The sequence below is a fragment of the Prinia subflava genome, chromosome 5 (genome assembly GCF_021018805.1).
Source record: "Prinia subflava isolate CZ2003 ecotype Zambia chromosome 5, Cam_Psub_1.2, whole genome shotgun sequence".
NCBI classification, from domain to species: Eukaryota; Metazoa; Chordata; class Aves; order Passeriformes; family Cisticolidae; genus Prinia; species Prinia subflava.
The window spans coordinates 7,373,236-7,388,327 of record NC_086251.1 but is presented as its reverse complement, the minus strand read 5'-3'; the positions used below and the strand labels follow the sequence as shown (position 1 = coordinate 7,388,327).

General features: G+C 40.0%; 1 protein-coding gene across 2 annotated transcripts in view; it reads right to left on the bottom strand.

Annotated features, from left to right (window-relative positions):
* The window catches only part of GALNT18 (polypeptide N-acetylgalactosaminyltransferase 18), a 212,844-nt gene that overhangs the window by 161,776 nt on the left and 35,976 nt on the right, over positions 1–15,092 (bottom strand). The window contains exon 1 of one of the 2 annotated variants that reach the window (XM_063397924.1): positions 4,777–4,904. The exons of the other annotated variant lie outside the window; for it this stretch is intronic. Within the exon in view, the coding sequence (XP_063253994.1) occupies positions 4,777–4,810 (34 nt within the window). The 5' untranslated portion in view covers positions 4,811–4,904. Of the gene's footprint in view, positions 1–4,776; positions 4,905–15,092 lie in introns of those variants that run through there. 2 annotated transcript variants of the gene reach the window in all.

Here is a 15,092-nt window from a genome sequence, read left to right as displayed (position 1 = left end):
TGCAGCCAGCTCTGTGAAACCTTTGTACCCCTTGTCACTGCCTGCAGTGGGGACAAAGCCAGTATCAATTCTGATGCCTCCAAAAATGACAGAAGTGGGGGCCCTTCAGCCATAGCAACTGCAAGCAGAGAATGACTTTCGTTTAACCTTCTTTTTTTTTTTGCCTTTTTTAAATTCTTATATTTAAAAAAAAAAAAAAAAAGAAAAAAAAAAAAAAAGAAGAAAAAAAGTCTTTGAGGACAACCTCCCCTCTCTAAGAAACATTCTGGCAATCAAGCCCCCTGCTGCTCTGACTGGACAAACACTCATTAACGAATTGCTGGATTGCAGGAGACAAAAAAATATTGCAGAAATAACTAACAGACCAATTTAATTTTGTTTGATTAAGAAAAAAGTATATATAGATGCAAAGGCATGCCTCTCAAAAAGCCATAATGCTTTCTGTAATTTCCTTCAAGGTTTTTTCTTTTATAAACTATTTACTTTTCAAGACTATTATGATCTACAAAAGTAATTGCACTGGAGCCATTCTAATGGCTAGCCAGACATTAAGTTCACCACAAGTGAATTAACTCATTCTGCTTCTTCATGGAAGGACAACAAAGCAGTAACTTTAATTTATTATATTATTCTAACATTTAACTTACTCGGTACAATATAACTGATAACCTTACACTGACCCAAAACCCCCTATGCCTACTATACATTATACTTCAATTTCATGCCCAAAGGAATTTTTTAGGAGTTCTCTGTGCTTACAGGCTAAGGGCAGAGAGCCCCACTGCTCCTGAGATTGCACCTCCCACACAGGAGCTCTCTAAGCTCAGACAGTTTTACCCCAGTAACTTGCAGCTAGTGCAAGTCTTCCCAAAATTTAATCCAGATCAGGTCTGCTAATTCTGTAAGTTCTGCATCAAACACAATGATTCAACTATGGCAGTATCTAAGTTAGAACAGAAAGCATTAAGGAGTAAATTTGAATCAAAAAAACACTTCTGTCATTTACTTTGATCTTTAAAAATTAGTTGTCAACCTGAAATTACTTACTCTAAAGTTCAAACCTTTGCATCTTGCTATGCCTTCTATCTAATGAACATACAATTACTCCTCACTCATTTAAACACAGGCAAAGGACAATAAGACCAGCTTTTAAACTGTTTTGTTTTGTTTTTTATTACAAAATGGATTTCAAGTCTGATTTCAAGAGACATTGCTAGTCATGGTGCCTAGGCCCTTGGTAACCTGGGACATCAACACAGCAAACAGAAACATTTGACAAAAATCAACCTTGATATCATAGGTTCACCCTGCAGAAAAAAACTTCACAAACAATTCCTTGCATAGCAAGTACGTGGCTGTTAATGTGCCACTGGCCTGACACCATGGATTAGGAGAAAACAAGATTAGATGAAAAGCCTGACTTGGATTTATTTTTCCCTGCTAGCATTCCAAAGCCCATGCCAGTGTGGCAAAGAGAAAACAAACTGAATTCTCTACTGAGCAATGTTTCTTCAGTAAAACTGATAACTAGATTTTGATAACTGGGTGTTGACACTGGGGGGACACACAAGCCAGAGACAAAGAGCCACCTCAGCTGAAACAAAGCAGACTGCTGGCCTTTGCCAATAGCCCCTCAGTAATTTCCATCAAGGAATCAGCATTAACAGCTGATCACTCCTTCTCCTAAGAGGAACAATTGGCAACACCTGCAAAGGCATTAACCCAGTACCTGCTTTAATGCCACAGATGTAATGATGCAGAACTAGCCTGAGCAAAAATGAAAATAAAAAGTAACCCAGTATCACTAGGTTGCTCTTCAGTTTGCAGGAATGTGGGTATTCCCACTGCACAGTCACCACTGGCAATGAAACCATCAAAATATCTTCCTAGCAATTCAGAAATATCCCACTTGGCTTGTAGCTTCTCTCATTCTAAGTGTGAGAAAAATAAAGTCAAAATCAAAGGAAGAAGAGTAAAAGAATGTTCATTTGCTGTTATTGTCAGGTTTAACCTGACCTGGGGAAAAAACCAATCCATTTCTGCTCCTTATGTCTGCCATTAGATATCTCTTCTTTTTGCATGGTTTCATAATAACAATTTTTCTCCTATTTAGTAAGCAACCAAATAGTGACAAGCTTTTGTACAGCATCTGAGGTTTCCTAAATGCCATGTTTATAAATATAACCGCAGATACAAATTATTCTTGCCACCTGTCCCTTAAAATGCTAGGCTGCCCTTTAAATGTTTATTTTACCTGAAGTTCATCCATGTTGTGGAAGTTAATGAGTCTCCTGAAACTGCATCATAAATATCTCCCTCTCTGCAGCATTTCTTTTCTATAGGAAGTGTCTGGGGAACCTCTATAAAGATCAGCCAAATGTGGTAAGAGCCCCAACCTTTTGCCAATTTGTTCATCTTAAAAACAGAGATTCTTGGTAGCAGCTGTATACAAGGGCAGCTAGCACACGGATTAACTGAGAAGTGACATTTCTCTCCCACGTTCAAAATACAAACAATAGTAAGAAAGTAGAAGGATATTTTAATTCCAGACCATCTGCCTGTGGGCAGGAACCCAGGCTTGTACAGGGAGCTCTGATGAGCACACCTTTAGAATTCCAGCCTGCTCATCACCTGTGGCTGTAAATGAACCAGGTTTCAGGACTGTTCTGCAGAAGGCATCAAAAACCACATTAGGACTGTGTGTAAACCCTCTCTAGGTCAACTAATTGCCCTCACTTTCCTCAGTTCTGGAACAAAACCAGAGAGACAGATTTTGCTTTTAGGTTTTATCTCTGCAGTCATATTCCTTTCAGTGCTATCACACGGGAATAATTACACTGGGATTTGGTTCAGTGGATAGGAATCTTGAGGTTGTTTTTTTTTTATGTGAAGAGCTGTCAAGGAAAACTAATTGTAAAGAACTGTTTTGGTAACTTGCTTTTAATGAGAATAATGATTACAATTTTAGACCTTTTTTTTGGGGAGGAGGGCGGGGGGGGGTGGTTTGATTTGTTGCTTTTGTGGGGTTTTTTTTTGCATTCCAGCTTTGCCAGACATCTTTCCTGTAGGCTGCCTGAGAATATGGACATAATGCTCACATCATGTGAGCAACCCCCTGGCATCAGAAACCTCCAAGAGGAGCACAGGACTAAGCTGCTGAAAGGAGCACTCATTAGCAACACTCCTTTTGGAAAGCAAGAGGAAAAGAGGGATGAAAGTTAAAGAAAAGCTCAGACATTTCCACATAACTTGTGAAATAAACATGAGCATAACATTAAGGGTCATTACACTGTTAGGCTGCATATCACAAAACCAATGGTTAGGATGCACAGGTTCCCAGCTGTCTTTAACCAAGGGGGGGGTTTCTGTTGCAGTTCCTTAAACCATAAAGTTCCGTAAAGTTCCTGACTCCTGCAGCACTGGGAGTCCCACGCCTCTAACCCCACCCACCAAAGTGCACAGCTCAGCCACTGAGCTGAGAACACAAAACAAAATAATAAAATCAAAGTCAGTTTCTTCCCCTCTACAAAGTATAGAACGAAGCAAATAGATTTGCTGAAGTGCAAACAGAGAAGGGAGACAGGAGATTTGCATAGCCACCAGTGACAGGAATCTCTATCAATTTTAAAAGGCCATTTGACAATAGTCCAAAGCTTCCACTGCAGCCCCTGTATGAATTAATTCTGTAATACACGGAAAATAAAAGAGCAGGTGTGCATTTATGTGAAACAGGGGGAATAAAAATGCAGATAGCTTGACCTGTGAGATGTGATCACTGTCTATTTTTAAGAGCATTTACAGAAGGGCAATTGAGGATTCAATATTAAATAAGTCTAGATGTGCACACTAAATTTGACAGCCCTGCTTGTACAGTGGTAACTTCCATATCTACTCAGCCCAACCTAAACCAAAGACTGTTTATATTTTATTAGAAAAGAGAACAAAATAAAAGTAGTCTGACTTGCCATGCCACTCCTAGATCATCATTTGACTCTGAATTTGAACCGTTTACCACAGACCACCATGAAATACCATTACAGTGCTTTAGGTCTAACCAGTTTTGCTATGAAAGAAATCTCCATGCCGGGGTACATCCTGCTAATCACAGAAGAGCACATCCCCTCCCACCTGCAAGATATCCAGGGAACTGCAAGGGAATTCCCACCAGGAAGATTACTGGGTACTCAGCATTGGAAGTTTTCCTGCTTAAGCCAACACTGTGCTGCTGGGTTGTGAAAAACGAGGTTTACTTTTTTGGTAAAATTTAGAAAGTTTAATTAAAGACAATAGGAGACAGAGATAATTAAGCAAAGGGTTAATGATCGGTGTGCTTGGCACTCAGCTAAGAGCACACTTACTATTTCTGGAGACATTCCTTAAACACCTTTACTATTACATTAGCCTGTTGCATATTCATAGTCCATTGTGCATACTCACACTTTTCTAGGAACTGTTTGCACGGCCATTCTCTGGGTCTACCTTTTCAGAGCATGCATGTTTCTTGGCTGAGGTTTTCAGTCCGTTCTTTTTATCACTTTTAGTTTGGGCCGTGGTCTAGAATTTTTTTTTAGATGGTAGATGCTAATAACTGGCATGTTACTAGCAGTGTCTCCATCAAATGTTCACTGGATGTTATCCTAACTAAGCAGACAGTTCAAGCATACTGTATCAGCTATCACTACTACACCTAATTCTGCTAATAGCAGAAATAAAAGCTGTATCTACACAGCAAAGCTATTTTAACATCATACATATAGCATTTATCTTAATACTTACGAAAAGCCAACAATGTAAGATGTATTTCTGACATGGGTGAAGGACAGGTCCTGCACTGCTCCCCTTTTTTTCCCTTTCCTGGAGTCACCTCCCTGCAGTCCGTGACTGGGGAAACAAGTGGCTACAATCTGCTCCCCAGCGTTTAAATTACCTCTAATTGCTCACCTGAGCTTACCTGAGTTCCACCCTTAGTAACAAATGCAGTTTCTATACTAAGCTGAAAGCGTAGACATTTCAGAACAACGAGCAGAAAAAGGGTATATTCCAAGCTGCAAAAAATTCACTCCTCACAACACTTTGGCTAAATGTGTCTTGAGACTAGTGTAATTCTTGTTTCAGTCTAGATCTGGTTAGAAACAGTTAACAACAGAGAAATTTCAGTTTTGAAAAATGCACTCTGCTCTTTTGTAAACTAAAAATAAGTTTTACTGTGAGAGGCTCCACAAATAAATCCTGAAGACCCTCTTAAAACCCCTCTCAAGTACATTTTGTAGGACCCGAGTAAGGGCACAATGCAGAAACAATCTGGTCTATGAGCCTCTGCTGTGAATAACAACACTTGAGTACTTCATCTTCTGCAGCTCTTGAGCATTTCCAGAGATCGGTGTCCCCAGGGTGTCCTTCCCACATCGCTCCCATCACTTGCTAGGGATCTGCCCACACTGTTTCTCGTGTTTGCATTCCATGTAACATGTTAATCCAGAAAAGCAGCAAAAATGTGGAATGCATTAAAAAAAGATTATAAAAATATGTATTTTGAGTAGGCACTTCACATTGCAAGCTGCTTTTTCTTAGTGACAGTAACTCTTAGCTGATTTTTCCACTTCTAACACTGCTGCCAAATCAGTGACAAGGACTTGCACGAAAGGATAACTAAACAGAGAGAGAAAAAGCAAGGCATATGTTGAAATCATACCAGATCTTATTTCTTGTGACTTCCCAGACTGAGGAAAAGATTTTGATAACACATAATTGTTCTAATAATTGTTCTACATTATTAAAAGAAGCCAGTTTTAAAGTGGCATGGGGTATATGCAGAATCACAGAATGGGGCAGGCTGGAAGGGACCACAGGGGAGGATCATCTGGTCCCACCTCCCTGCCCAAGCAGGGCCAGCACAGACCACAGGGCACAGGACTGTGTCCAGAAGGTTCTGGAGTATCTCCAGTGAGAGAACCTCCACACCCTCTCTGGGCAGCCTGTTCCAGGGCATGATCAGTGCACAGTGACAAAGTTCTTCCTCATGTTCAGGTGGAACTTCCTGGGCATCGCTTTCTGCCCTTGCCTCTTGTCCTATTGCTCTGCACCACCAAACAGAGCCTGGGCCATGCTCTGCCACCCCTGCAGACATGGATGAGTACTGTGCACACTGCTGCAATTAGCACTGCTCAGAAAATTTGTTCTTAACCTCTTTAAAATGGGGAGGGGAAAGCCACAAAGCAAACCACATAAGGCATAAGGCTAACTAGTGAGACCAGAGAGCAGCAGTGACACAGATGAATGCTATTTATTCATTGTCTTCTAGGCCTGCCCAAAAAGCTCTTCAACAGCAGCCTCATTTCATAAGCCACTCACACAGCTAAAGTCAGCATAAGCACCCAGCTGTAGCTCAAAATGAAAATCATTAAATATTTTACTAGATCAAGGCAGTCCTAGATCAAAGCTAATTATTCGAGCACCTTTATTTCAATCACCTATAACAAGTTACTTTCTGCAGTGCTGCTACCAGAGGTTACCCAGCCCATCCTGGGAGAAGAGCCACAGGTTTTGTTGAGAGGTTTGTCTGAAGGTGTTCCAGTACATGGGTCTGAAGGTTTTCTAACATTTTCCACCATCTCACCCGGGACATCAGATGACAGTCATCGGAGTGCCAGAGTAACGTTTGGGTTTTTTTTCAAAGAACTGTGACATCCTTTCCTCTCAGGCTAACAAATCTACAGATGCCTTCCTTCCCAGGTCCCCATACTTCATGAAAACAGATCCCCAATGTGCAGGAGGAGAGCAAAGCTGGCGCTGCAGCAGGAGCAGTGGGGAACATCTCTGAATGCAAAGCCTGCACTGCACCTGTAACCCTCAGAATCACATATTCAGTGCTTCCCAGGCTTCCACCCTTTTTTTTTTTTTTCCCAGGAATGAAGGGCAGCACATAACTAATATCAGCCTAAGGCAAATGGAATGGCATCACCAGCATTCTCCTGCCGACCTGCCTGAATTCTAAATCACCCTACCTGTAACTTGTTTTGCTGTTATTTGTAAAATTTAATGTACATTTAGATGAAATATGTCTGAGGGCATCACACAGCAAAATCTCAAGCAGGCTGTGCCTCCTGCACAGGCATTCATCTTCCCAACAGGAAATCTTTTAGGTGCATGGAGCTTTATCTTCCCCTCTGTAGTGAAATCTCACCCAAAACCAACCAACCAACCAACACACCCACCACCAAATCAAAAACCAAAGAGTTTTACTAGTTTTCTGGCTGATCTTTTTAGTAAATATATTTTCAACCTTTGTGTCAGAGTGCAGATTACATGAAAACAGTATGTGAAGAAATGCAATTCTGAGAAACAAACAATACTGAAAACCAAAGTCATAAAAAAGCCATTTTAAATAACAGTCTAACAACACCTAGGAGAGACTGCATCTTAACTTCATTTACTCTTCACTCCTAAGCCTTAAAGACATTTGAGACACAGTTCTGACAGAGAAATTCAGAGTACTGAGTGTGTACTTAAGAGCCACTGAAACAAGAATATCATTTTTATGTAAAATAAAGCATCATCAAAAAAGTCACACTGACAAGTGAGTCACCCTCTTTTGCATGCTAATTTAGCTATCAATGCTACCATTGGTTATATAAATAAAGGCATAATGTTAAGAAATTCATTTAAGTTAGTGTCTCTGAGCAAAATGTAGATAGGTGCAGGTCAGATGTACGTGACACAGGGATGGAACAGTGACCAGAAAAGCCTAGATAAAATTCTTTCTACCTTAGCTATTTTCACAAATTAATGTGAGCTAGATCAGCAATGTGCATTTTTACTGTCTGTTAGCCAGGGTATAGAATTTGTATAATATATCACTGACTCCAAGAAAAAGACCTGGCAGAAGAAATGCTTAGCTTTGGAAGTGTTTGTCCAGCTTGGTAAGGAGCAGAAGATCATGCTGATGGAAGGGGGAATGGCAGGAATGGGCATGGAAAACCACAGGTAGAATAAAACACTGAGACCACGCCTATCTCAGTAAATCCATGGGGTGAAAATGACTGAAGTTTCAGAAGGGAATGGAAAACATTATCATGCATGCTTGCCCTCCTCTTGTTGTTGATGGCTGCTGCTCAAGACAGGACATCTCTCATTTGATCCAGTACTGTTTGGCAATAAAAAGTGGTGTCACAGGAAAACAGACCAGAGAGATTCTACAAAGTGCACCATACCACTGCCTACCAAAGGCACAATCCACAGGGAAAACAACATTGGATTCAAATTCACTTTCACATCTAATGAAGCTTGGTGGCAACATGACAAACCTCAACTGGCCTCAGTCTGTCACCATCTGAAGTGACAGATAAGGTAGTGTTCTGTGGGCTAAAGGGATTGTTGAAAGGAATTGTGCACATAGACCAATAATAAAGTAGCCTCTAATTTTGTCTCCTTTCCTCCATGTCCTCCTGCCCATCCACTTGCTTGTTATACCATGATTGCTTGTTGCAGTGCAAATCATTCAGGACAAGAACCATGACTGATGTTTGCACAGGGCTCCACACAGCAGGGAGCATTGGGTGCAAGCCTCTGGCCCCTACCAAAACAGAAAAGGTGGGAAGTAAGACAGGAGAGCAGCTGAGGGTATTGGCATGTTAGCAATGTTAATCCTCTGAGAGCAGCACTAGAGCTACAGTGAGCAGAAGGAGCAGCAATGCAGGAGGCATTTTACCTCTGACACAAGGCTACATGACTCACCTTTTAGCCCTTTCTTAAAATTCACCTTCTCCTAAAGGCAATTTGTTCATGCTCTACAGCTTCAGTTGTTCTATACTAACAAATATCACCTGCATAATAAAGGCCAAGTTTAGCTTTTATTTTTAAGTGAATGCTCATCATCTCCAGCAACGTCCCCATTTTCCTCCTGTTTGCTTCTCTCTTCCGTATCTCTTGTTGATCCACTTTGGCTCTAGCCTAACTGAATATAGTAGATCCATTAAAAGGGCTCTCCTATTTCTGTCTTTAAAGGAAACTGAAGACCTGAGCCACTGTTAATTCATTTTAATTCATGTTAATGTACAGAAAGCACAGTAATAGGGCATCACTGTAACACATGAGGAGCTTTGCTGCCACTGGCTCCAAATGAGGATTCTTCTCCTTTTGGTAGCCTTGTGTTCACAGCACTTCTAACTTCAATATTTTACAGTTTTTCTGCTCACAGAAAAGTCCAGGTTTAGTGTTCCCTCAGATCTCATTCTGGTTCAGCATTTTTGCATCCCAAGAAATAGGTACAAATATTAGCTAGGGAACAACATTGTTTTGTCTCTGATCACCATGTTAAAAGTGTTAAAAGACAATTTACAGCAGAAACACTATGGTGGCCTCCCTTAAAGCACACCACAGGAAAGCTGTGTTTCCAGGGGCTAAGGAAAAAGAAAATCATCTTCTTGCTGCATGTCTTGGTTTCTGGCATAATATATTAAAGATTCAAAGTAACACTGTTCAGAATTTAGCTACTTTGACAATAGTGTTGATGCCACATCTGTACTTGCTCTGGTGATATTCTTAGAAAGTCAGAGATGTTGCCAATTTGCCTAATTTCTTACATACCAGAGCAAAAATTAAGGACTACTTTAACCTCATCTGTCTTTGTGAAACTACATCAATTCATACTGACTAAATTTGCCTTACAACTCAGTACTGCTTTCTCATATAGCTGGCTCTCAGATTTCTGAACAGATTTTCTTATGAATATTTTCAAAATTTCATGAAGTTTCTGGGCCTTATTATTCACATCTCATCTCATCTGTGCTGTATCACTTGGATAATATCAAGCAGAATTAGATTCCAACAGCTTTCCATTAATGTAACATCACAAAATGTTCCCAGAATTGGTGTTACTGACCCTTTTCTCCAGGTAAAATCAAACAAGAGTTCCAAAGCAGAGGGGAATTAGGCTCTCAGTCTCAGTTCAACAAAAAAAATACATCATATTCCCTATGTCTTTCTAACTCTGAGATGTGTGTACCAGTAATCATTTGCAGCAGAACCCTCAGAAAACCATTCTCCAATCCTCCAGCATACAAGGTCTGAAAAATAACATGGCTAAAGAGAACTAGTCTGATTTGCCTCCCAAACACAATGTGCTCTTGTTTTTTTCTTCACTCCCACTCTAGTTCCACACAAAACTTTTTCTTTCCAGCAGCACAGAAGTGAGTACATCTTCTTCTGTCATACATGGAATTTTTAGCATACTTTTAAATAATTAAGTGAGCAGAAAGGGAAATATTACATGGCCCATTCATTATAGCCAGTTTTGAACTTGCTCCTCCTGTTCTGAATATCCTCCTTACACCTGCCTGAAGTAAGTGCAAGAAACCACAGAAGGAAAAAATTGGTTCTTTTTCAGATCCCAAGTCTATCCTCTGCTATACAGTCATTTTGTAACACTTAAAAGGCAAAAACAAAAAAAGTATTTTAAAAGTAAAAGATGTTGTCTGCCATTGGAAAGCAAGAAGCACTCCTGTGGTCAAATTAAGCAATATTCATTTATGAAAAGCTGGCAAATACAATGAGAAGACTTGTTTGTCACATGAAGGAAATGACAGACACAAAGCTTTCAATGCAGTCTTATTAAAGCCCCAGAATGCCTCATGTAATCAGAGGGAAAAGGACAGCAAGAAGCTTAAAACCAGAAAAAAAGGTGAGTGTATTATAGATAACACTGACAACTTGAAGGTTATCAGAATTCCAAAAGAAAATTCCTCATCTCACTCCATTTAGTGCCACCCATGACAAAAGCAGGTAGAAATAAACCAAACTCTGCACACTAAGTTTTCATCCTCCCTCCCTCACCTTCCCTCTTCACAAAGGCAGAGCTCAGGGGAGCCAAAGCAATACCTGGACTGACTCTTGAGGCAGAACACTCCTGAGGCAGGAGGGGTTTGTTCCTTGGGAAGGATGCCCTTTCCGAGGGCATCTGGGACCACTGGGAGACCACTGGGAGATGCTCATCCAACTTTTATTGCGGCATCAGTCTCACAGCAGGGTTTGGGACAATTGAAAGATGGCAACAGTTTATCCTTACAATATTCTGGGGCAGGAATAAGGATTCAAAACTCGGATCTCCTTTGGAGGGCATACAGCGAAGGCTTATTAAAAGACACACCCTTTCATACAGCACTTCAGTACAAAGAATGTGATCGGTCATTTAGAGCCTACGCCCTTTTGGGAACATCTTTGCCAGTAAACAAGTTGGAAAAACACCAGGTGTCAGGAAAAGAATATCTACAAGGGTTGTTTGGGTTCCTCCTTATGATTTCCCTGTCCAGAGGGGGGGAGTTATGTACTTGGCTTTCCCACAGGCTCCAGCTAATGCCTGAAGCCTGAAAACCTCTTATTTGACCACTGTCAGCTCCCACAACAGCTCACAGATCTCTTTATCCCAGGGCATTTTAAAAGTTTTCCAGCCAACAGCATATTGCTAAAGCTTACAGACAATTGTTCTAGCCAATGCACAGGTACACCTGCTTCCAACAGTGTTTGCTTGTATGCTTTCTATTAACATTACACTATACTCCTATTAAGCTTGAAACCTTCTACTATCTTGCTAGGCTTTTTTTTTCTGCAGTCTTAAAAGGTCTATCCTAGCCAAACCTAAAACTCAAACTATTGTTTCATGTCCTTGCTTGCTGTATTACTGTAACTTCTATTTTCAAGCTTTGCAGCTGCAGCTAAAGCTAAGTTCTTCTGCTCCTGTTTCTGGGGCCTGCTTTCACAGCTTTCTGAAAGTCTTCCTCTCTTTCTCTCTTTGGTATTTTCTCTGCAGGACCCATCCAGGCACCAGCCTGAGCAGGGAGCCGAGGCCAGCAGCATTCTCTGAGTCTGTGTCAGCCCTGTCCCTGCTGTCCCCACCTGGCACGGGGCTTTGCACACAAGGACAGATCTCACCCTTGCCTGGCAAACCCTGTGGCTGCTCTGCCACCAGTCCCAGTGGCCAAAGGTCACAATCACATACAAAGAGATTAAAAAAACCCTCTGGGCATTTACACATCCCTTAAGCAGCACAAAGCACTTCTACAAACACGAATTATGCTGTGGAGTTGTGAATTTACAAACAGAATCCATTCGTCCTGTGTGTGTGGGTACACTGGGAAGAGAGTGAGTTCCACAAAATCCTTATGACAATACGGAAGCCAAGAACGCATTCAGAGCATAATGAAGCCACAAAAAAAAATTCCCAAGATCACAGTAATTGAAACAGCTGCTGCAAAGCTCCTCAGCTTGAAATTAAAAACCGATAATAAGAAATTATTATGAAACTCAGATTTTTCAGCAAGGAAAATTCTCATCATTTAGGGTAATTTTGTTATTAGGGTAATTTTAACACTCGTTTGTTGCCTAGAACATATTCTTGAGCAGTATTATTCCACATATTTTGTAATGTGAAAATATTGGAGGACAGACACTTTCCTTAGCCTCCCATTTCATCAGCAGCATCTCCTCCTGCAGCTCAGCTATCTGTGCTGCAAGGCAAAAATGTGCACACGACCAAAGGACGTGGATCTCACCACGCCTCAGCTCCCCACGCGTCTGTCTCCAGCTGACTGCTGCTAAGGAATGAAAGGTCAGACCTCAGAACGAGAGCTCCAAAGTTGTTTTCAAACTCAGGGCTACCTCAGCAGGGTTTTTTTCATCCCCACAGCTAGTGTTTTATTCTGTCTGCATGTGGGCATTCAGTGCCTTCACTGACATGAAGCAATTAGGACATATTTATACAAACAACGGGAGGTAATCTGCCTTAATTTTTTTGAAAAGGAAGGACAGGGATAACAGGTGAGGAAAGGAATGAATACTGACCTTGTGAAAACTTTTTTTTTTTTTTCTTCCCCAAAGCAATGGAAAAAAAATTCTTTCAGAAAAATACAGGGTTGAGCCAACAAATATAGCATTTGCATAATAAGTCCCAGCAGGCTACACACTACAGAGTAAATTACTATTGGGAAATACTCCATATAGATGATAATTTTTCGGGATACTCTCTACAGAACAACTCAAGAGTAGAGATGCATAAAAGTTGCCATTATTCATAGAAATTATGTATACATCTCCACAGATGAAAAGAAACGCAAGGAAATACATGACAAAAATGTGCTTTTAGTTGAAAAAAAAATTTATATGAATATAACCTAATATCTGTATATTGCAACAATCATGCAACAATCATGCAGTATGTATTAAAATTATATGTAAATATTTAGAGATACACAATATATAGGTGTATTATATATTAAGTATAAATCCGTGTGTAATATGACAAATATTGATGTGAAATTGAAGTGCAACAAACAGTTGTTTTCTAGGCAAAAGCCCTGCAGGTAAAAGGTACCAGGCCCCAAGAAGTCTTAAAAAAAGAAGCAGTACATTTTTTCACACCATCACATTAGACTAGCAGTGTGAAAAACTGCAAATAGAGAAAAGGTTGAATATGGAAATCAATGATCTTTGTCAAAACAATAAGGAGGGACTGTCAGGTTTATGGAATAGAGCTGCAGCTCCATGTATTAACTCAGACATTTTGCTGTCAGTGTCCAGCAACACTCTAAACAAGGACTGACTTATTTTCCTCAGCCCTGTCCAAGCCTGGCTGTATTTTACCTAACCCTGCTGTAAACCTTTGGGAAACATGCTTACAGCACCTCAAAATCTGAGACAGTCATCTTTTCTGCAAGTCAAAAGGATTACAGATTAATCCATCAGAATATCTAATAAATAAAAAAAGATCAAAAAATAAACCACACATCCCTTCTTTGAGCCTCCAATGGGAATTTACAAATACTTTTCCTAATATGTATCACAAAACGTCAAAGTTCAAGCTCAGAATACAGATTCAGCCACCACATGATAAAACTGTTCAGGAGTCCAGATGGAGTTTTCCATTCCATTTTCTCCCTGAGCACTATCTGGACAGTAGGTGCTGCCTGGCACAGCCAGTTTAATTCTAATGACAATCTCATTCAACTCCAAAGACTTCTTAATGACTTCCATGCAAATCTCAAGGATCAGTTTGAACACAGCTCCAAATTTACACTCATCATATCTGGGAAGACTCTGATCTCTAGAACTGTTGAAGGAAGGAAAAAAGGCCCTGTCACCCTTCTCACTGCCCCCTCAAAAATCCAACAAACCCAACTTGACATTTTCAATTAATCCCCTCTTTCCTCAGAAGCTGAAAAACCACCAGTCATAATCCAATTGGGAGTTTACTACTAGTCTTCAAATGCAGACTATGGAAGCTTTTGGGAGCTCTTTAATCTTTAGTTGAGAGTCAAATATTATTTGAGTGAAAAAATAAGCTGATTTTCATCTTACTAATTACTTACCAGAAATTTTGTCCAAAACCTAATGCCACTGGATATCTGCTAAAAATTTTATGGAAGCTGAATAGTAATTTTTTTTTGTACTGAAATTTTCATGTTCCAGAACTGAAAAAAGTTAAATAGTAATGTCTGGCAAGAAAAATATCACCTGTTTTGCACAAAGTTCCTTTTTTTGCTCTAATTTCAAATTCCACCATGTAGTATTTACAAATAAATACAGAAAGAAGAATCCAACATCCTGACTACTACTCCTTTGCAGATGTTGAAAACTAAAAAATGGCCTCATCATTTAAAATTAGTTTTTATAAAAAATTACACGTGTCAAAGTCTATAAAATGCAAAAGAGCACAGATGGTTGGGATTGTCTTTAAAACTTTTTTTTTTTTTTTTTTTTTTTTGCCTCTTATTGAATACCTTTATGTAGCACAAAACTCAGATAATTTGTGAAATATGTGATACTGGTTTTCACTCCCATTGAGATTTTGGTGTCATCAACCAATTCTTCTTTTCTAATATCCAGTGCAAGTCTGGGAGGAGTTTTTTTGATCCTAGTGTTGTTTTGACACACGGTACAATTATGGCTTCCAATGAACTTGGTTGTGCCTTCACTCTGTGATACACAGTAAATAAAGTTATAGAAGAACACAGAATTTCCAGCTCTTCACCTACGCCACTGCTCTACTGCTTTTCACCATTTTCCGACCAACACAATGGTGAAAGAATGCAGCAGTGGGGAGC